The sequence below is a fragment of the Saimiri boliviensis genome, chromosome 2 (genome assembly GCF_048565385.1).
Source record: "Saimiri boliviensis isolate mSaiBol1 chromosome 2, mSaiBol1.pri, whole genome shotgun sequence".
NCBI lineage: Eukaryota > Metazoa > Chordata > Mammalia > Primates > Cebidae > Saimiri > Saimiri boliviensis.
In genome coordinates this window covers 11,237,532-11,261,258 of record NC_133450.1, presented here as the reverse complement: position 1 = coordinate 11,261,258, position 23,727 = coordinate 11,237,532, and the positions used below count along the sequence as shown (strand labels likewise).

General features: G+C 40.5%; 2 protein-coding genes and 1 pseudogene across 6 annotated transcripts in view; 2 read left to right on the top strand and 1 right to left on the bottom strand.

The window, feature by feature from the left end:
* AAGAB (alpha and gamma adaptin binding protein) overlaps window positions 1-7,464 on the bottom strand; it is a 54,062-nt gene extending 46,598 nt beyond the window's left edge. Inside the window, exon 1 of one of the 3 annotated variants that reach the window (XM_074392758.1) lies at window positions 7,402-7,464. Coding sequence is in view for 1 of the 3 variants with exons in the window: in XM_003929698.4 (XP_003929747.1) it covers window positions 6,827-6,899 (73 nt within the window). In the remaining 2 variants the exon portion in view is untranslated. Of the gene's footprint in view, window positions 1-6,681; window positions 6,947-7,401 lie in introns of those variants that run through there. The other 2 variants (XM_003929698.4, XM_074392759.1) reach the window with 2 other exon arrangements.
* On the top strand, window positions 99-1,303 carry LOC120364029 (tRNA methyltransferase 10 homolog A pseudogene; annotated as a pseudogene).
* IQCH (IQ motif containing H) overlaps window positions 7,080-23,727 on the top strand; it is a 267,605-nt gene continuing 250,957 nt past the window's right edge. Inside the window, exons 1-3 of one of the 3 annotated variants that reach the window (XM_074392752.1) lie at window positions 7,080-7,217; window positions 13,930-14,052; window positions 15,801-15,895. In XM_074392752.1, coding sequence (XP_074248853.1) covers window positions 7,167-7,217; window positions 13,930-14,052; window positions 15,801-15,895 — 269 coding nt within the window. In that variant the 5' untranslated portion in view covers window positions 7,080-7,166. Of the gene's footprint in view, window positions 7,218-13,929; window positions 14,053-15,800; window positions 15,896-23,727 lie in introns of those variants that run through there. The other 2 variants (XM_074392750.1, XM_074392751.1) reach the window with 2 other exon arrangements.

Below are 23,727 nucleotides of genomic sequence, written 5' to 3'. Positions count from 1 at the left end.
AATTAAGAATTCAATCATGGGCCTCTGGGAATTGAAGTTTCTGTGGAGTATCGTAGCCAATGAGGTTTATCCGAGGCGCGATTATTGCTAATTGAAGTTTCTGTGGAAGGAAGCGGGAGCGGTAACCAGGCCAACCCAAGAAGGCTTTTTTTCTTAGCTTTCACTTCCCTGTAAACTCTTCAGCTCGTTGTTTTTCAGAGGTACCAAATAATGTCATCTGAAATGTTGCCAGCATTTATTGAAACTTCTAACGTTGACAAAAAGCAAGGCTTAAATGAAGATCAAGAGGAGAGCCAGAAGCCAAGATTAGGTGAAGGATCGGAACCAATATCTAAAAGGCAAATGAAAAAACTAATAAAACGGAAACAATGGGAAGAACAACGGGAACTCCACAAACAAAAGCAGAAGGAAAAACGCAAGAGGAAGAAATTGCAGCGACAATGTCAAGTGGAATCACACTCAGATGGAAATGACAGAAAACGTGTTCGAAGAGATGTTCACAGCACCCTTCGCCTTATCATTGACTGTAGTTTTGACGACTTAATGGTATTAAAGGACATTAAGAAACTTCATAAGCAAATTCAACTTCATAAGCAAATTCAACAGAAAACCGACGGGCACTGCATCCTGTGCAGCTTTACTTGACAAGCCATGGAGGCCAGCTGAAAAAGAACATGGATGAAAATGACAAAGGATGGGTCAACTGGAAGGATATCCATATCAAACCAGAGCACTATAGTGAACTCATAAAAAAAGAAGACCTGATTTATCTTACATCAGATTCACCTAATATACTGAAGGAATTAGATGAATCAAAGGCCTATGTGATTGGAGGATTAGTAGATCACAACCATCGCAAGGGAGTCACATATAAACAAGCATCGGATTATGGAATCAATCATACACAGCTCCCACTTGGAAATTTTGCGAAGATGAATAGTCGAAAAGTTTTGGCTGTTAATCGTGTGTTTGAGATTATTCTGGAATACCTGGAAACAAGAGACTGGCAAGAAGCATTTTTTACTATCTTGCCCCAGCGGAAAGGAGCTGTTCCCACAGACAAAGCCTGTGAAAGTTCTTCTCATGACAAGCAGTCTGTCAGAGTGGAGGAAGGTAGATCGGACAGTGATTCCAGTGAGGAGGAATGTAACAGAAATGAACCAGATTCCCCACATGAAGAAAAGCAGGATCAGGAAAATCACACTGAATCTACAGTCAACTCTCCGCCACACTAATATTACCTGGTTTCCTTTTAGTTTAAGGAAAAATTAGGAGAAGGTGAGGTACTATACAGAATATTGAAATTGGAAGAAAATTTTATTTTCTCTTATTTCTGTTGTGAATTTTTAAACGTTTTTTTTAGCTAAATGATCATTAAAAAGCCCATTAAACTTTGTAAGAAAATATTTTTTGATTTTGCATAACATTTAAATGTGTGTGTGGTTTTTTTTTGGGTTTAAAGCCTCAAATAGTAGTTTCTAGATAATTTTACTTTATTAGTATATTTTCATTTTCTTTCATTTTATATTCTTTAGAATGCGCCTTCTGACTTTTCAGTTTTATTATTTTATAGTCCTGTCAACATCTTTATGATCTATTGTCTACATACCTGTGAGGACACATATTCATAAATATACTGTCAATCTATCAGAATGTTGTGTATGGTAGGTTCCCCTCTATTTGCAGCTTTTATGTTTAACTTAGTTATTTGAAAGAAATGTAGTAATTTTAGGAAGAAGTAGCAGTATGATAGACATAATAATTCATTTCTTTTGGACTGTGGAGTGCATATCCGTTCCTTCTTTGTGATGCCTTTTTGTGGTTCTGAAGTAATTACTAAAGAGTTGAGAATCTCTTTAATTAATTTGTTTAGTTCTTACAATGGTGATAAGTTACTTCAATTATAAAATTGAATTTTGCAGAATTATTTTATAATGCTGTTGCTATTAAAAGATCAATTTTGCCTTTTAAAAAAAAAGAATTCAATCATCCCAAATGGCAATGTGAGCATATTTTAAAACAGTTTAGAAGCTATCTTCTCTATCATTGCTTACACCAATGCCACCATCTTAAATTTAAATAGTTCTGACTGCTAAGGAATCTCAACACATTACAGTCACACATTCCCATGCATACAAATCCTAAATTTGAACATATGCCCCAGCACTTGGGCAAGTCATTTAGTATTCCCAAAGCAGTTTCTTCATCTGTAAAATGGACATAGCCTACCTTCACAAGGATACAAAGACTGAACCAAATGATGTGAAAACATGCTTGATAAAAGTACTGATACATATAAATGCTTGTTATGACTGCAAGAGCTCCAAATTCCTACATTTCATTAAAAGAAAGAATTTTGTTCCAGATGTTCCAGATGTTTGTTCAGATGTAGAAACTGGACTACAGTTGCTGAGCTGGCATTACATACTTTAAAACCAAACAAGTTTCCAGGGACTTTTCTACCTAAAGTTCCTTCTAGGGAAGTATAATAAGATGTGAAAACTTAGGTATCTTCATTTTACCATTTTTACAGGTGGAACATACACTTTCTTTTCTTTCCTTTCCTTTTTCTTGAAACTTTTAGACAGGGTCTCACTGTCACCCAGGCTGGTGTGCAGTGGCATGATCTTGGCTCAATGCAACCTCTGCCTGCTGCATTTAATAGATCCTCCTGCTTCAGCCACCTGAGTAGCTGGGATTCTAGGCATGCGTGACCATGTCCAGCTAATTTTTGCATTTTTAGTAGAGATGGGGTTTCTCCATGCTAGCCAGGCTGGTCTCGAACTCCTGACCTCAAGTGATCCACCCACCTTGGCTTCCCAAAGCGCTGGGATTAGAGACTGCACCTGGCCTATGGAGGATACACTTTCCACATTCCTCTCAAGGGCAGGAATAGTAACTTAGCCATCATTTTAGCTGCAGTAACTGAACAGAGACTGTCTCTGTGTTTAATAAATATTCATCAGAATATACTTTCCCAGAACGAAGTAAAACTTCTGTAAAATATATGTGAGGTGGAAAGACCTCTGGTAGTGGAGTAGACATTTGCTCTCATGCCATGTATTACCTTACAAGTTCCTCAAGCATCCTGAGGCTTCATTTCCCTTTAAAATATCTATCCTGTCAGTAACGTCCCTTTTATCTGATGTCAGACGTCCGTCCACCCAGAATACTGCAAATAAGGCCTTTGACTAACAAAAATAAAACAATTCTAATGAAGTCCATGCATGCACTTTACCCATAGTAGAAGCCTACTGATTCTTAAGTGTGTGTGTCTATTTGAGACAGGGTCATGCTCTGTCACCTAGGCGGGAGGGCAGTGGCGCAATCACAACTCACTGCAGCCTCGATCTTCCAGGCTCAACCCAGCCTCCTACCTTAGCCTCCGAAGGAGCTAGGACAACAGGCACATACCACCACCCCTGGCTAATTTATTAACATTTTTATTTTGTAGAGACTGGATCTCCCAGGCTGGTCTTGAATTCCTGGGCTCACATGATCCTCCTGCCTTGGCCTCCCAAAGTGCTGGAATTATAAGCATGGACGCTGTGCTTGGATTGTTTTAAGAACGTTACTAATAAACTGTTACCTGGTTATATTTCCCACTGGTGGTTAAAAGCACTAGGATAAGATAGAGCAGACGTCCAAGGAAAGAGAAACTGGAGACCCCTAAAGGTTTCTCTTGCTGATACATGAAGTAGAACCAAACCTTTCCAAAAAGGTAGATCCGATTCAATCTAAAAAACACTTGACAAAATATTAGGCGGACTCCATCTCTTATTTCAAAATTACAGTCAACCTGGGATTAATTTAATCCTATCTTTAATTACAGTCAAAGATTTAATGGTCAGCAAATACTTCATTTTAATGCTATCCACTGCTATCCTACTCATAACACTGGAAAAAATGATAAGCCCTCTTTCATGGTTCACTTTTCCTTATTCAAATAATGTGCTCACTATTCCTCATTTTTTACTGCATGACAGTAATGAGTTGCAATGGAAATGTCATCCAATTTTAACCCAAATTGGAATTATCTAAGAGCATTTTACTTACAGAGATAAAATGGGTTATTTTACAGAATTCATTTTACCCTCAATAATGCTAATATGCTTTACAGAAGGACAATGTTACTATTTGCTAACTACAGGTAATCAGCTACTTCAAGGTAGCGACCATGTTTGCTCATTATGATCATTAAAGCACACAACAGAACACCACAGCCATCAGAATAATTAATATTCCTGAGATTGGACCTGGAGTGGTGGCTCATGCCTGTCATCCCAGCACTTTGGGAAGCCAAGGCAGGTAATCACGAGGTCAGGAGTTCGAGACCAGCCTGGCCAATATGGTGAAATCCCCATCTCTACTAAAAATACAAAAATTAGCCAGGTGTGGTGGCAGGCACGTGTAATCTCAGCTACTCAGGAGGCTGAGGCACAAGAATAGCTTGAACCAGGGAGGTGGAGGTTGCAGTGAGCCAAGACCCCACCATTGCACTCCAGCCTGGGCAACACAGCAAGGCAATGTCTCAAAAAATTTTTTTTCTAAGATTCTCCTGAAAAGACTCTCATGTATTGCTAATAGGAGTCCAAATGCAAATGCATATAAGTCTTTTGGAAAGTTATTTACGTTTTTAAGAATCTTGAGCAAACCTGGTTTATGCACTAGATGGATATATGTGAGAAACTAATGTTTAATAAATCTCAGGATAAGAATTGTATATTTAAAAAATCAAAAACAGAACAAAAATAATTGTGTATTGAATGTGATTACAATTTCTTTTTAAGAAACTGCATTGGAAACAAAGGCTGGAAAGAAATGTTAGCAGTATTTGTAGTTGGGTAAGGAGGCTATGGCTGTTTTCTTTTCTCTGTATGCTAAATTTTAAGTATGTATTAGTTTTACAATCAAACACAGAAAGAAAGATGAAGGAAGAAAAGGAGGGAGGGAAGGGGAAGGAGCGCTGCTTAAAGGTTAAGAAAATAGCCTATTTAGACCAGGTGATTATCATTTAGTTAAAAGCTATAACTAAGCTTTTACCCTAGCAAGGAACTTTCTAAGTGATCACAAATGATAACGAACTCATATATTTGCACTGAAGGGGTATCTTACCTAATTGTCATTTGACAGGTTTAGCAAAGAAATTATAATTGTACAATGCTTTAGAGTTTACAAAGTGCATTCAAAATGTCACATCATCTGTCCTTCAAATATTCCTGAAATGGGCTCATATGCTCCATTTTAAGGTTCAGGTAATTGAGGGTTACGGAGAGAGTGATATGCCTTAATAATAATGTCTATCGTTTATCAAATGTTTACTATGTGCCAGACCCTGGGTTAAGTACAATCTTGTGAAAATTAGTCCTATGTTATAGACAGAAAAAGTGAAGGGGCCAGGCGCGGTGCTCACACCTGGAATCCCAGCACTTTGAGAGGCCAAGGCAGGCAGATCACTTGAGCCCAGGAGTTGTACATCAGCCTGGGCAACGTGGCCAAATCCCGTGAGATGGGGAGAGGGGGCGGGCAATTAGCCGGGAGTGGTGGCACCTGCCGGCAGTCCTAGCTACTCGGGAGACTGGGGTGGAAGGATGCCTTGAGCCCGGGAGGCAGAGGTTGTAGTGAGCAGAGACAACGCCACTGCACTCCAGCCTGGGCAGCAGAGTGAGACCCTGTATTTAAAAAAAAAAAAAGAGAGAGAGAGTAAGCAAAAAGAGAAAGTGAAGGGTAGCTAGGTAGCCACATTGGCTCAAGCCCGTAATCTCAGCACTTTAGAAGCCCAAGACGGGAGGATCGTTTGAAACCAGGAGTTGGAGACCAGCCTGAGCAACATAGCGAGACCTTAGCTCTACCAAAAAAAAAATAAATAAATAAATAAATAAACAATAAAAATTAGCCAAGCTTCGTAGTGTGAGCCTGTAGTCCCAGATACTTGCGAGGCTGAAGCAGGAGGATCACTTGAGTTCAGGAGTTCGAGGCTGAAGTGAGCTATGATTGCATCACTGCACTCCAGCTTGGGCGAGCAAGATCCCGTCTCTTAAAAAAAAGAAAAAAAAAAAAAGAAAAAAGGAAAGGCAGAGAGGTTAGGTGACTCGCTCAAGATCATACAGCTAAGTCACTGCTCTGATTCTAAACCTTACACTTAAAACAGAAGTCTTGAGTTACATATAATTCAACTTCACAGAGCCCTTTAGTGGTAGAGTTGGCTTACAATCCAGTCCCATGTTCTCTCTTCAAAGAGTTACTAAGTCCGACAGCCATTATGAGGGTCTATAAGCAAAGGCACTAGGCCCAATTATACTCAAAAACTGCTGTTGGCAGAGAGCCCACGCCTCAGAAGAAAAGCGTGAATAACGAGAGCGGAGGGGACAAAGCTAACAAGTCTTATAATGTACACATAAAGATGTAGCCAAGAACTCGGAGGAAACACTCACTACTGGAGCAGCAAGGATAGCAACAAACATCACGATATCAACAATTCCAGCACCTTACACTCCTGTAACCTAGCGCAATTTCCAGAGAGCCTTCAGGTTCATCTCAACGGATCCTCGCAAAAACCAGCGGGCTGGGCCGGGCAGGGCAGACCGGGAATCAGTCTCACTTCACACGAGAAACCGAAAGCAACGCGGAAGAGAGCCGGGTGGGCAGAAAAGCACGAGTTTAAGAGCTAAGGGCAGCCACCTGGGGAGACTGGGCGCCTAGACCGAGTGGAGGAAGAGCACAGGGCCCACGGCGGTGACAAGGCCCACAGAGGCCATGGTGCTCCGGCCGCCGGCCGCCGAGGCTCAGGGGCCTTGGAGGTCGGTCCAGGCGCCTATCTACTCACGTTGGACCAGCCGGTCCCCAGAGAAGGTGGAGGAGCAGCTAGTGACCAGCGCACAGGGTACGCCCGCAGCCATTGCTGCGTTCGCGAGCCGGTTCCTTCAGGCAGCCGCTTCCGCCTTGGGCTGCACCACGGCCGCCGGCGCGAGGGGGAGACACGCCGGGGACGGCGTTCTCGGAATGACTAGGCTGGCCTGACCCCGCCCCCACCCCCCCTGCCGCTCCCAGCGTGGAACAGGCCGGGCCGCGCGTGGTGTTGCCATGGGGATCAGAGCCCGTGGCTGAAGGTTTCCGCGCTTGGAGACCGGGCCTCCGCGGAGGGAGCAGTTCCCTCTGCCCTAGCCATGGCTCAGAACATTGAAAACCACGACCCTGTCGGATCCATCTTAATCCAGGTGGGAAACGGGCCCTCCCCGGCTCTGCCCAGCCGCGCCACTTCCGAGCGAGGCCCGGCGCGTCGATTTGCCGGCGCCCACCCACTTGGGGCCCCGTCCCTAGACTGCGTCCAACACGCGAGAGCCTCCCAAAAATGCCCACCCTGACCTTCCCCCATGGTCCAGCACACTCCCGGTGACTTACCCTGGAGGTTACGCCCCAGAAGCACGATATTCTGCCTCTGGGAAAACTCTCAAACCGTTCACCCGGAACTTTAACTTCAGAAAAATTCACCTCACGCTGAAGCACTTTTTTTTTTTTTTTTTTTTGGGGAGACGGAGTTTCGCTCTTGTTGCCCAGGCTGGAGTGCAACGGCACGATCTCGGCTCACCGCAACCTCCGCCTCCCAGGTTCAGGCGATTCTCCTGCCTCAGCCTCCTGAGTAGCTGGGACTACAGGCGCGTGGCACCATGCCAAGCTAAATTTTGTGTTTTTTAGTAGAGACGGGGTTTCACCATATTGACCAGGCTGGTCTCGAACTCCCGACCTCGTGATGCGCCCTCTTTGGCCTCCCAGAGTACTGGGATTACAGGTGTGAAAGAGCTTTTTAATATGAGAGGGAAAATGTCAAGAAAGCCTTGACTTTACCAATATATTGCTCAACAGTTGCACTCAGGTGTTTCTGAGATGGTTGTAGTATTTTGTTTTCACATTTACGTGTGGTAGCCTTAAGATATTTCCACAAATATCATGAGTTTTAACTATCACATATATAACAGCTGCATTTGACTAAGTTGTTGATAAATGTTGTTTATGAATATTAATGTTGAGAAATATTACGTTTATGAATATTGATGAATGCTGAGGGTGCGATAGAATACATTGTTTGCTAGGAAGAATGATGGTAAGGAAAACCTAGCCACCCCCATCCCCAAGTAGCAAACTACTTGGGGCATTCCAAAGTGGCAGGACAATATATAAATGTCATACACCTGTGGAAACAATTCTTTAAGCTATCTGACCCTGCCCCCATGGCTCCCTTGTGGAGAATACTTTTTAGAATGTTTTTTTGTTTGTGATCAATGGTAAGTGGGCACCAGCTGACTACTTGGCGTGTTTTGTGTTATGAAAAAATACCAAACACCTGTTAATAATGATCACCTGTTCAGAGAGAAGAAATGCATGGGTCAGCGTCTACTCGGGGCTTTCTGCCTGGAATGCTGTCAGCCCCTGGGGTTCTCAGTTTCGAAGGCTCCTGGCCCCTAGGATACACCCACTTGGCTGTTCTATCTGGGTGTCTGCCTCTCACTTCCTTCAGTGCTACCTGGGTGGGGGTCTGTGCGAGCTAGTACTCAGTACTAAGTCTTGAAGTCGTTTGCCTGAGGTCACTCTATCAGAACTGTCACTCAGTACGTCTGAAGTGGATCTTGCTCTTCTAACAGATGTAATTTTTCGGTCAGAATTTTGATCTCTTAACTCCCATCTAGGAGAGATTTCCCCTAAATCTACCTTCTCCCAAATACAAGCCCCTGAACTCACCAATTTCATAGACTTCCCCATTAAGAAGCATACCTAAATCTTTCCTGATCTTTTATCACCATCACCTGGCAATGATTTTAGCCAAACTGCAAAGTCTGAGGGAATAGTCCCCACAACACTGCCCTAACTTCAACACTACCTGCAAGTTCCAGGGTCCCCAGCACCACCTCACTTCAGACCAGCTTTGTACAAATTTAGGGGCCCCACTGCCACCCTCACATTCAATGATTCACTAGAACTATTCATAGAACTCAGGAAAGTGCTGTGCTCAGGCTTCCAGTTTTATTATAGGGAAAGCATCCAAATTAGCCAAAGGAAGAGATGTATAGCATGGGGTCTAGGAGGGGTCCAAACACAGAGCGTTTGGTCGTCTTATCCCTGTGGAGTCATGGATGTCCTTACCTGCATTACTTCCTTCCAGCCACAATATGTGGCAATATGCATAGAATGTTGCAACTAGACAACCTTCTATAAGGCTTTGGTGTCCAGAGTTTTTACGAGGGCTTAATATCACACTGCCCTCATGGCTGACTATTGATCTCCAGCCCTTCCTGGATACTTTTATTCTCCCACTGCTCCAGAGGTTTGAACTGATAACAGCATGGATCAAAACACCCATTATAAATCATGTTGTTGCACTGTCTGGTGGCCAAAGCCCACAAAGACATGTCTATCAGGCAGGATATCCTGGGGCCTAGAGATAACCACCCAGTAGCCAAAGGCAAAGACTGGACCCCTCTTTGGGTAAGGTTAATTCTTTGCTGCACGTACCCCTCTTTTTATAGATTCCAAATAATTAGAATAGTGGAGACTGCTACCTAGGATACAGCATTAGAGTAATAGACAACTGTTGACACCGAATTGTGAAATGGGTCAGAAGACCTAACAGTTACATCCATGTTGACCTGCACCCCTACTTGTTTAAAGGATTACTGTGGACATACTAAGTAAAGGGCTTATGTAGAGGAAGACAGCCTACATGTAGTTAACCGGATTATTAAGGCTGATTTCTATATAGTATAAAATTCTATTCTCTACATGTAGAATATGTATAGTGAGGAAATTTGGAAGACTTTACCTACTTTCCCAGTGAATCCTGAAAATTTGTGAGTATGTAACACCACCCAAATGTGCCAAGATGGATTCTACTTCTACTTGAGGCTATGATTTATTTCCCTCAGACAGGCTACCAATAATTAGTATGTCTAGTGGAAAGCGCTTGAGGGGAAGTCCGAATGCTAAGATCTGACCATGCCTTTGACATTCTCACAAGTAGTGACTTTGAGCTAGTCACTTCACCTCTCTGGACTTCACTTTCTTCTTTCATAGGACGTATAATTTGGATTAGATCCACTTCTGACTCCAAATTCTCCCAATTTCCCCAAAGCTACATAATTTAATGTAAAAGTAGACTTCCTTTGTGGTTAGCCTAGGCAATCAAATTGTTTCTGGCAAGTCCGTGAGTGAATGTGTGTGCATATGTGCGCGGGCAATAGACTGTAAAGCAGAGGTACTTTAAATTTCTACTTGTTTCACCCTAATACGGTCAGTTAGGTGTGTGTTTCAATCTGATATATGAAACAGCTTTTTAGACCAGTGGTTCTCAAAGATGTTGTAGGTATTATTTTTTAGCCCCAGTTTACAGAAGACACTAAGGTACAAAGAAGTAAAGCATCTTGCCCATGAATACATCCAATATGTATTGATCCTTAAATAGGCTATGGCATGTTTATGACGTAATCTTGCAGAAGTGTGGTCGTGACTCTGGCATGTTTCCAATAATGCTTTGTAACTCTTAGAAGCTTTGTTTTTATGCTTCATTAAAATGTGGTGTCTTTTTAATATATCTTTATAAATGCTTGCTTGACTCAAATATTAAACACGTTTGTGTAACAAGTATTACCTGACCTTATGATTCAAAATTAGCTTTTTAGTTAAAATCCAACAATTGCGTGTTAACACAAAAATCCAGCAATTGTGTGTTTACCCTGATCTTGGAAATCGGGAAGCTCAGTTAACAGTTTGCTATTTTCATTGTCTTTCTTATCAACCACTCTGATTTGTCAGGTGCATACAATATAAAAATGAATGAAGTTAGCCAGGTGTGGTGGTTCATGCCTGTATTCCCAGAACTCTGGGAGGCCAAGGTGGGCAGATCACCTGAGGTCAGGAGGTCAGGAGTTCAAGACCAGCCTGGTCAACATGGCAAAGCCCCCATCCCTAGTAAAAAATGTAAAAATTAGGCAGGCATGGTGGCAGGCCCCTGTAATCCTAGCTACTTGGGAGGCCAAGGCAGGGAGACTTACTTGAACCCAGGAGGCTGAGGTTGCAGTAAGCCGAGATTGCGCCTCTGCACTCCAGCGTGGGCAACACTGTGAGACTCCATGTCAAAAAAAAAAAAAATGAAATTAAAAATAATTGAGGTGATGAGAATAACTCAGCCAAACTCTATCTTTAGCAGAGATGAAGCAAATGGAATTTTATATGGCTTTTGACAATATAGAGTCTGGTTTTGTGGCTCTTGTAAATTCTAGAGCAAATCTTTGCTGCATTAAATCTTTCAAGGACTACTCATTAAGTAGCTCTGTCCCCAAATTGTCAAAATAACAATCTTTCTCCAAGTAGAAAATTTATGGAAAGAATGGTGTTTCATGATCACAGAGATGATGGATGAGGTGTAAAATTTCAATATGGTAGATTGGATCTGTTGGAAGAAAGAACAGAGATTTAGAACTCAGTATCTTTTTCTACCCAAGTCTAGTGTAACTCTTTCTGTAATACTTGTCTCTATCGCAATTATACAAACAGGTGGGTGGTTGTTAAGAGGGGAGGAGAAAATATCTAGCAAGAAAAGGAAAAACTTGAGAAAGAATAGGGAGCAATTCAGTTAACATTTAAGGAGTATCAGCTATAGTGTGAGGAGATTCACTAGGTTTTACACTTCAGAAAAGGAGAATTAACATTTGTTCAGTTCCCCCCCCATGTGCTTAGCACTGTATAAAGTACTTATATTTTTACTCATTTTACTCTTACAACTATTCAGAGTTAGCTATTATTATTCCCATTTTACAGATGAGAACACTAAGCCTCTAAGAGGCTAAGTAACTTTCCCAAGTTCAGTTTAGTAAAGAAGACAGCAGGATTCCAGTTCATGTCTGTCAGCACCGAAGCCTATATTGATTCATTTTCATGCGTATTACCTTGTTTTCATTCAACAATTTTAGGTAAGGCAATTCTTATCTATTCTGGACAAAGAAATTAGAAATTCAGAAAATTTGGATATATGTGGAAATCATGTGACTAATAGGTGATAAAGCTAGGAATTATGAGTTTTATTGAGTTCTTGCTATGTACCAAGCCTATTACATACTATCTTAAAGTTTTATCTTAAATCTATTTCTTACGGATTTAAGAAGAAAAAACAGAAATAATATGAATGCATCATTTTTCACAATCTGAGAGACAACTCTGTGAAGAAGTATCTTTGTCCACACCAGGTGGGTAGGGGGAAAAAAAACACCTTTGGTACAGTTTTCTCTCCCTCTAGTAGCTGATAGATGTAATTGCAGAAAGATACATGGAGCTGCAGATACTAGAATAGGGAAAGTCAGTACATTCAAAGGAGGAACCAAAAAAATGCAGGCCTAGAAAGGCCTTGCCCTTGAACTGCCTCTCTGTACTTTCCAAATATTTTCAGACACTAGATGGCAAATCAGCTTGCAGCAGTAATTTGGATAAAACAATAGAAAAAAGTACATCTTTATCCTTAGTGCTTACAAGCAAGCAGTAGGTGTGGTGAAATTTCGATCTGTGAGTTCTGAAGGCCTTACATGACAATTTGTGCAGAGTTCAAATAACCAGATGTATCAGCCAGACTGTGATGCCCATCAGTGAAACGATGTAAATTCTGATCTTTTGAATACTTGGCTCCATGGGAACATTTGAGAATAATCACTAACACAGGCTGGATCAGTGTTGAGTCCAGTTATACCAGCAGAAAAAGTACCTTCTTCAAAATGCCTTTAGCAACCCAGTTTGCAGATTGTTATTGGTGTGACTGTTGCTGAAACAGGTGTTGGGTTCATAAATTTGCATAACAAAGTGTTTTTCTTGTGGCAGCAGCCCATACAATAATTGGTGCCATCTGTATTTATCTGAAGTTTGGGTTTTAATATGAATGCAGAGAATCTTGTGCTTCCTAATTTCATAGTGCCCATTTTATTTTAAGGGTGCCTGATGTTGGAGAGATGTTCATCATTTCCAAGGAAAATACAAATTGAAGGAAAAATGTTTAATAACATATGCTCCTTTTTCTTCAGGGATAATTTTCATTTCTCACTACATAAACCAAAATCAAGGTCACAACACCTAACGAACTACTTCTTCAGAGCAGTAAGTGGGGAAGACCCAGCCTAGGATGGAAAACCAACAGGCGCTGACAACACGTTTACAATACTTTTTTGAAAGACGTTGGTTCTGCTACAGCTTCTTTGCTGGCAGTTTGTTTTCCTTCCTCTTAACCAATTTGTAGAAATTGGAATTTGGCACAAACCTCTTATTATCTCGGACTCAGCTCTTTTACCACTTAATAAAGCAGAAACCGGGATGGGTGTGGTGGCTCATTCCTGTAATCCCTAGCACTTTGGGAGGCCGAGGTGGGTGGATTGCCCGAGCTCAGGAGTTCGTGACCAGCCTGGGCAACACGGTGAAACCCTGTCTCTACTAAAATACAAAAAAATTAGCCCAGTATGGTAGCATGTGCCTGTAATCCTACCTAATTGGGAGGCTGAGGCAGGAGAATTGCTTGAACCCAGGAGTTGGAGGTTGCAGTGAGCCGAAATCCTGCCACTGCACTCCAGCCTGGGCAGCAGAGCGAGACTTCATCTCAAAAAAAAAAAAAAAAAAAAGAAAAAGGAAAGTAGAAACCATTTGAGTTGCAGTTTTATCTCAAATCCATTTCTAATGGGAGAAGGAAAAACAGAAATAATATGAAAGCATCGTTTTTCGCAATCTGAGAGACAATCACAGAGCATTCTCAATAAAGGATATCTTAGATGCATAAAGGTGGTCCTTTTCAATGAATACCATAAAATCAGCTTTATGGCTCTACCAATTCAAGTACATTACAAACCTAAATATCTGCTATAGATGGACTATGAATTCTTTCAGTATTTTTCATTTTTATACCTATAGGTCCATGAAGACCTTTATCAGTTAAAGGAGAAATTAACAAAATTCTCACTTGAGGAAAAAGGAGAGACTCTAGACATTCAGAGTCTTGAAACAGCAATCAAAAGGACTGAAACGGGCTTAAGAGTAAGTAGAGCTTGAGATATTAAATAAAATACTGGAAGGAGACAAAGCATCCTCTAGAAGAAAAGAATTGTGGTTCTCATAGGACCCTGAGTAATTCTGTACAAAGCTGAATTTAGGATGGTCCTCAGCATTCTTATTTTGTTATTTGTTCTCATCATAATTATTAACTGACTGATTTATATTGTCATAGTTGACAAATAATTTAAGTAGGTTAAATGTAAGACTATGCAATGACAACTCCTAAAATGTGGTTTTATAAAAATAACTTGGAGTATGAAAAATAATTACTGTCACTTGATCTTAGCCAAAAGGCCAAGAAGTGATGAAAAATAATTACTGTTAATCCAACAATATGCCTGATTAAAATATTGTAGATTTTCTGGGATTTACTGAGATTCTAAAAGATAAGAGTTGGCTGGGCACAGTGGCACACGCCTGTAACCAGCACTTTGGGAGGACAAGGCGGACAGATCACTTGAGTCCAGGAGTTTGAGATCAGCCTGGGAAACATAGCGAAACCCTGTTGCTACAAAAAAATTTCTTTAAAAATTACCCAGGCATGGTGGCACATGCTTGTAGTCCCAGCTACTCAGGAGGCTGAGGTGGGAGGACCGCTTGAGCCCAGGAAATTGAGGCTGCAGTGAGCTTTGATTGCCCCACTGCACTTTAGCCTGGGCTGCAGAGTAAGATGCTGTCTCAAAAAAAATGAAAAAAGTAAATAAAAAATAAGAGTTGACTTTCTCCTGATAGCCTAAGTATTTTGAATTATTTATTTTTATAATGTTATAATCAAGTGGGTAAAACTAAAGAAATATACCAGTATTGGACCAGAGAAATAAAGTAGATAGGAACTTCATCATTACACACAGATCTAAGGTCAGGGGAAAATCCAGTCTTCAGACAAGGATAAAGCAAGCTAATGGGTTATATAACAAGCTGGTGAGTTCCATCTGCTAAATAAGGTCCATCTCCACCTTCTAGACTTCTTATTTTCAGTGTCTCTGCTCTTGATTCAGACTTTTACTCTGCTATGCCGCTTCATCTCTCAGCTCCCAAGGCTGTGAGAAATGTGGTGTATTTTGTAGCACGTCATTGTCATATTACCTGATGGTGAGAGGGCTGGACCCAGATGGAGTCTTTGGATTGGCCCATTTAAATAATGTTACCTAAAGACCAAATGCTTTCTTGGATTCTTGCTTGAAGCCCCTCTAAGAGAGACATTACTCCATGTCTGTATTGCCTAGTAGATTTACCTGGCTAAAACTTTACTGATTATTGTGTGCAGTTTTATTTGTGAAGAGTGCCATAGAGGCTGGGCAATATAGGGAGACCCTGTCTACAAAAAATAAATTAGCCAGGCATGGTGGCATGTGTCTGTGGTCCCAGCTGCTCAGGAGGCTGTGGTGGGAGGATTCCTTGAGCCGAGGAGGTCAAGGCTACAGTGAGCCATTATCATACTACTGCCCTCTATCCTGGGCAACAGAGCAAGACCCTGTCAAAAAAAAAAAAAAAAAAAATGTGCCACAGGTCACTCAAGCTTTGAGTCTCAGTTGTTTATTCTGCTTTTTGGGGTGGTTGAGGTAATTTGGCCTTGAGATGCCTAATAATACATTAAGCATATAATACATAGTATCTTGTGGTTTTGGCTTAATTACAGGATTCATGGTGTTAACTTAATGAAATGAAACAAATTAGCTGAGTATCTTAAGTCCACAATAATTGCTTAAACTTTGACATTTCTGTAACAGATTCACATTGAGAAATATTTAAATGTTGTAAACCAGAATGTATTAACGACTTCTGTTGATGAAGAGACCTTCGATACTCCCCAGGCTTCCAAATGGTAAGTAAAATGGCCATTTAGAGCCAGAAGTAAATAAAATTGAGAAATAACTTTTCTCACTCAAGTGAGTTGACTGTAAATATAGGCAAAATTTTCTTGTCTTTGTTCACATCCTTTCTATTAATTTCAGTAGAGATTTTGCATAAGAAGTTAGTGGTAGATCAAGACAGTGAACCATTGTTGAGGTGGGGGATACATTAAAACCAAAACTTCACCACTAGCAGTATATATGGAACAGAATTATAATTATACCCCTCAATTTTATGCAAATTTAAAAATAAGTTAATGGTGGAATTTAGACTTCAGTGAAGTGTATTGTAGATTATTTTTATTGAGTTCTAATGCTTGACACTATAATAATTATTTCAGTGTTGTAGATTTTGCTGTTACTCTTTGTTGTTGTTTTATAGTGAAAGGTATCTAAAATTTAACTTTTAAAGGAAACAATATAAATCAGTTTTCGCACTATTTAGATCACATGGTACTTTATGGTTTCCAGAATGTCTTATGGGCTTGATTATACAGATAATTTTGGTATCCAGGGTAAATAAAACAAAAATAAAACTTGCTTGAAATATCTATTATGTGCATCCTAAGAGATGATTTATTAAAATTAGAGTTGAGTTAAAAATAAATGGCCTTGCCTTACCTTCAGACTTTTTACCTACAGGCCTGAATTTCAATGAATATCAATTAAGCTTTTGTATTAAGGTTAAAAATCCTGTAGCCCTTATTTGTGTTTTATGTATGTACTCAGCATAAGTGAATCATATCAGTCAGTGAAGTAAAGTTTCATAAATAGTGCACAAGAAGTCAAGGAAAGCTGTAGACATAGCTTAGTCAGTACTGGGGAGCAGAGCTTTGGGTGTATGTTGGACCTGTCTCCCTTTCTCTACATGAAGGCAGTGCCACAGGCATCCATCATCCTTTGGTAGAGGCAGCCCTTTCCTGGTCTCCCTGTTTTCACCTGGACCTCCTTGCAGACATAAACGTCTGTCATCTCTGTATTCATCACAGTTTCATCCCTACTGCCTACAAGACACTTGTATTAGTTATCTATTGTATAAGAAATTACTCATATAATGGCTTAGGACAACAAATACTTTTCATGGGTCAGGAATCTGGGCACAGCGAGCTAAGTGCCCCTGGCTCAGGGTCTCTCACAAGGCTGCAATTTAAGTATTAACTGGACAATCTCATCTGAAAACTTTGCTTCCAGGCTCACTCATATAGTTACTGGCAGGCCTTGGTTCCTAACTATGTGGGTCTCTCTTAGGCTGCTTGAGTATTTCTACAACATGGCAGCTGGTAACCCAAAAGAGATCCAGAGAGTGGAAAAGAGTGCCCTAGTTGGAAGCCACAGTCCTTTTGTAACCGAATCTCATAAGTGGTATCACTTCTACTCTGTTCTATTGTAAGAAGTGAGCCAGTAGGTTTAGCCCACATTCAAGGAGAAGAGATTATACAAGGGCATGAATATCAGGGAGTGGGGATCTTTGGGGGCCATTTAGGAGGCCAAATGCCACTGTACTCCTCTGTTTATCTTAATAATCCAGCTTTGGTCTCAGTCAGTCAGTCTCTCTCTCTCTCCCTCTCTCCCTCTCTCCCTCTCTCCCTCTCTCCCTCTCTCCCTCTCTCCCTCTCTCCCTCTCTCCCTCTCTCCCTCTCTCCCTCTTTCCCTCTCTCCCTCTCTCCCTCTCTCCCTCTCTCCCTCTCTCTCTCTCTCTCTCTCTCTCTCTCCCCCCCTCCCTCCCCCTCTGTCCCCCTCCTCACTTATGTGTGCATATATATAAATATATATATGTGTGTGTGTATACACACACACACACACACACACACATATACACATCTGTATATACACACACATACACATATATACACATATATACATATGTATATACACATACACATATATACACATATATACATACACGTGCGTATATATATACACATATATATGCATATATATATATATATGGGGGGTGGAGAGAGAGAGAGACAAGACAGACAGACACATGATCTTACTTTGTTGACCAGGCTGGTCTTCAATGCCTGGACTCAAATGATCCTCCTGCTTGGGCCTCCCAAAGTGCTGGGATTATAGGTGTGAGCCACCCTGCCTGGCCCCTCTTCTTTATTATGCATTTCCTTAACTCTTCAAATGATTTCTAAATTTATGTAGTATTCATACTATACAACTTATTTGGCGTACATCATTTACTACCTTATATTGGTAGTTACTTCTTCATTGCTCTTGAGGACAGTGACAAAGCCGCATATACCATAGTGTCTTGTACATGGTAGGGCCTCAATAAATGTTTGTGATAATACTTTATCCTTTCCATGGATAGTATATGAAATATGTTTATATTATTTGATCTTTAAAATAAGGATGTCATTGGCTCGATAAGTATTACCGCCATTTTATAAATATGTAAAAATGAGGTCATAGAAGTTAAAAGACTTGACCAAAATCTGAGAATTGGGAAAGAGAATGAACATTAGAACCAAAATTTCCTCAGCTTGCAAAGTTCTTTTCACTGATTGAAATCTTCTTTGTATATATTAGAATAGTTAGCCAAAGTCAAAGCATTCAACACTGAGGTACAGAGATAGTAATGAACTTTGTATGATTTAGTACTCTCATATTTCTTAAAATGCTGGAAAGAATTATAGGTAAATTCTGCCTTTCTGGCAGATTTTTGGCATGTGATCTTATGAGGGGAATAAGAGAAATGTCATTTCAGAATGCTGAACTTGAGCTGGGAACCTGGAGAAGCAGAAAGGTCTGAATATCCAAAAGATGTGGACATGATGATAGAGGAACACTATCTGTCATCGTTACTTCTTTGTAGTATCAACACATTGACCCTCCACAACTTCACAAACTTCTGGGTGAATCTAAAAAACTATTCTCTTCACTTCTCCATTATCCTTACTTTGGCATACTGAATTAGACCATCTTTTCTGCCCACATTTAATTCAAGTCAAGAAGTATGAAATGAATTTGTACTATGTGCTAGCACTATCGCTAGTGCTTTTTGGAATTCAAAAGAAGGTGATTACCTTGAGAACTCTAGCGTTGAGTCAGACAAACTCAGTGCAAATTACGGTGCATGGTGGCACATGAGTAAAAGGTGATGTAAGTCTGTCAGGAGATCACCATGGCATGTGTATACCTATGTAACAAACCTGCACGTTCTGCACATGAACCCCAGAACTTGAAGTATAATTTTCAAAAAGAGCTAGTTTATACTAATTAAACACTTTAGTTTGTGGTTATTTATATCTTTAATTTTAAAATTTAGAGCTAAAACTGTGACTTGAAAATAGGTTAATATACATAATCTTTTAAAATAATCGATAGGGCAAATAATAAAAGGGATTCTTGGAGAAGAGAATATTAGAGGTTACCTTACCAACTTAAAATATTGGCTCTTAGTCTGAATTCAAGAGAACCTAGCAAGGTAAAGTGCACTGCCTATAGTTGGCAGCCAAGAGGTCTATAGCAGGTGGAGAAGGTGTGTCATCAAAGGATCAAGCATACAAGCAGCAGGAAAGCAAGCCTCAGAATGGAAGGGGTGGGGAACAGCAAACAAGAGAAGAGCTATCTGTCACCAATTCTAGTGAAATAATCCAATACTCAAGTTCTCCTGTCTCTGGCTTTCTCTTTATCCTCTCATCTTGACAGAGAACCAGGAGTCTGGACTGTAGATGTTCAAGTTACGATAGCTGAAAAGAGCTACCTAGGTAGCAATTGCAGCTACAGAGAACAAAACAGAAAGTATCTGGCAGAAATCTTTTCTTAGACAGTTATCTTTTGCTGAGAAGTGCCCTTGCTCCTTACTAGGGTCTGGAGGAGCAAAGGAAGACATTGACTGGGGCATGGAATTAGTTCCCAGAACTGGTACTTGGATCATATCATTCCTGTTCAGTACAATAGTGTAATCATTGGCCTTCTTACCAGGAAGATGGGGAGCTGTTGAGTTTGTATGGGCCCTACAAACCTGGAGGAGTGGCAAGAGCATCTCTTAGACCCAGCTGAGAAGGTATAGGGCAAAAGTAGCATGCCATCAGAAATGAAATGAGATGAGACAAGGTTAAAAAAAAAAAAACCTGGGAAAAGTCCACACTGGGTCTTCAAAGTAAACAAGCAGGTCCTGAGAGTCAAAATGAAAGTCATAGGGTGTGACTCGGAAAAAGAGAAGCAACAGCAGTAGATGGGAATAGATACAAACAAGAGAATCCCGGAGATGGGAGACTATGGCCTGTGGCTGACATTTTCTCTGCTCCCAGTCATACCTGATTATGTACTTGCCCCAAGACACTGTCATGAATAGACTGGGCTTCAGAGTCTGGCATGGACTACTAGGAAATTATATGCAAAGCAGGTTACAGAGCCCAGAATTTCTTCAAGTTCTCATGCCTACAAGGAGGAGATAGGACAATTCATTGCATTTTTCTTCTGTGGTTCCTTAGCAAAGTCCTTAGAATATCCAAGTAGGAAGGTGTTTTTCATTTACCAATGGCACGACTCACTGAAGAGCGGGCAGCTTAGTCACAAGCTTGATCAGGGGATCAAAGAGGAGACTTAACTTTCTCTAAGTTTTGAATTGAGACAGAAGTAGGACCTGGCCTTTTATTGCACATAGCTATCAGTCAAATAATTTGGGCATATATTCATAATATGTGTATATTTATTTATAAATTATATATTTTTATTATATAGTGAATACATTATAAAATACCAACATATAAATTTTTTAGTAAGATAAAGTTGAAGAAAGTATTAATAAATTTTTTTGAGATGGAATTTCAGTCTTGTTACTTGGGCTGGAATGCAATGGCACAATCTCGGCTCACTGCAACCTCCGCCTACCAGGTTCAAGCGATTCTCCTGCCTCAGCCTCCCAAGTAGCTGGGATTACAGGCATGCACCACCATGCCCAGTTAATTTTGTATTTTTAGTAGAGATGGGATTTCTCCATGTTGGTCAGGCTGGTCTCGAACTCTTGAACTCAAGTGATCCACCTGCCTCAGCCTCCCAAAGTGCTGGGATTACAGGTGTGAGCCACCACGCCTGGCCAAATTTTTAAAAAATTGTATGAACAGCACAAAACTTTGAATTCTTGCTAATAGTGTTCATTAATCATAATGTTCTGGTTGCTTAATGTTGTTAATTATGATGGTTTTATACTGGCTGTGATTAATATCTTAAGACATCATACTCTAGACTTAGGTTCAGCATTGATGATAGGTGTAAGTCCATAATTTCAGTTATTCTTCTGGATAACTTTTAAGTTTTGGGGTTTTCTTTGGCTGACTTTTCTTAAGTTGGATTGAATCATCATTTTTACTTTGTAATATGGGTGAAGGAAAAAAGCTCATGGTAAGAGTAAAAATGTCAGCTCTGTCATTTTCTTGTTCATGGATGCTTATTATCCTCAAAATACATTGTGCTTTTTGCAGAAAGCCTTAAGATGCATCCATTTTTTTCAGTCACAGCACACTTGAAATTAAATAACACAATTCATAAACCCACTGCATGAGTAAACTGCAGTCCATTCTAATGCTCTGAGAGCAAATGCACCAGTGCTGGTCCATTGTTTTGTGATTTGGAGCTTCCACTCTCAGGATGCCTCCAGAGCTGCAAGGGACATTACCCCATGGGGGACTAAGTGACAAGCTGAATATTGAATGGTAGTACAAAGTAATTTCTTATTTATTTCTTTTTAAATTTAAATAGAAGTTCTTATACTTTCGTCACATGACCAATGGCATCATCTTATGTATCCCCTGGGTTGTGGGTACCGTATTTGAGAGACAACAGGTCTAGAGTGATGGTTCTCAAACTTGTTTGCAATTTTCTTTCCCTGGCTCCCAGGAGGGTGTCCTATGCATTTTAATGAACATTCTTGATATTTCCTTTTTTTTTTTTTTTTTTTTTGAGACGGAGTTTTGTTCTTGTTACCCCAGGCTGGCGTGCAATGGCGCGATCTCGGCTGACTTCAACCTCCGCCTCCTGGGTTCAGGCAATTCTCCTGCCTCAGCCTCCTGAGTAGCTGGGATTACAGGCACACGCCACCATGCCCAGCTAATTTTTTGTATTTTTAGTAGAGACGGGGTTTCACCATGTTGACCAGGATGGTCTCGATCTCTTGACCTCGTGATCCACCCGCCTCGGCCTCCCAAAGTGCTGGGATTACAGGCTGAGCCACCGCGCCCGGCCCATTCTTGATATTTCTAATGCAGATGATTTGTGCTCGGAATCTCTGGGATGAGTGTCACTGCCTGGAATTAATATTTTTTTGGCCACATAGAGGGCCTAACTCTGTATGATCAAGAGCTTGGTTCTGGACATTCTGCTACCCAGTTGCTATGATGGATTGGAGTGCCTCTTGCACTGGGATTGAACCAGGACTGGGACCTGGCAGTCAGGCTAGCAGGAACTGCCAGTACCTGCTCAAACTCTGAGGCTAATGGAGTGTCAGAGGCCAAAAGTCCCAGGGCAGTAACTCCTTCTGATGAAAGGGAGGCATATAATGACTGCAGATCTCTGTTTGTTCCTTCAACAGCAGAGCGCAGTTCCTATGAGTAACTGAGAATCAACATTGTTCAGATATGGGGCTTCACTCTATCTATGGAAACCCAGGAAATCGGGAGAGTTTATTCCAAATGAATACTATTCCTAGACACACCTTTAAAAAGAATTTAGAACAAATACATAATAATGATCATCTTCATTATCATCCTTATCATGATCTTCATCATCATCATCATCAATATTTTCATGACACTTGATAGTTTGCAAAGGACTTTCTTTAAACTTACAAGGTAAATATTTACTCTTTCTTTTTAAAAATGAGGTAACAGACTCAGAGAGGTTGTGTAAATCAGTCCTAGATCATATGCATAATCAATGATAAGGCTCGAGTCCTAATCAAATATCTAAAATCTAGCACTCTTCTAGTCCATAACTTCCTGAAAATCAGAAAGCCTGATTTTCCCAAAAGATAATTTTCCTTTTTAGCCAGCATTGCTTAAGGGAAAATCTGGTAGTTTTGTCTGGTAGAGACAAACCAGTAGGTACACAAAGTGATGATAATGAATGCGAGCAAATGCAAGATTCTCCTAGCATCTTGAAACAAAGATAAAGACATTATCAAAAGTAGCGTATTTTCTCCAAAGAGCTCTAAGTGCTTTTGTATTGTTTTCAAAATAGGTTTCACTGTTATCACCACTTTGTCTATGATTTTTCTTTTATGTCAAAGGATAGTTCCTCCTCTTAACTATTGCTGGCTTTCACAGATTTTATTGCTTGTGATATCTGCTCACACTGTTCTTAACGACCATGCTTTGGTTATTGACACTAGGAGGGTGACTGCCATCTGTACCAGCGCTATCAGAACTGCAGAGAAATCTTCATTTTATGCTTGCTCTGTTGTGCTGGTATTTAGGGAAAAAAGAGAAAACAAACAAGAACAAAGCAAGTAATCGGGGGGGGGGGGGGAAAAAGGTGAGAGGAAGAGGTTTTTGTTGAATAGTGAGTGTGGATTAGAAGGTACATTGTCATTCAATAATTGAAACACCATGGATCCTATCTATTCTGGGTTGTTCCAGTGCAGTTATATATGATATGACTACACTCTAGTCACAGACAGAGAGAGAGAGATAAAGCATGTATAACAAGATGTTAACACTTGGTAATCTATGTGAGGGGCATTTGCATGCTCACCGTTCTTTGCACTGCACATCCAGTTTGAATTTTTTTAAAGCAAAAAATAAACTTTTACAACATTATAAAATAAAACATAACATGCTGGAAAAACATT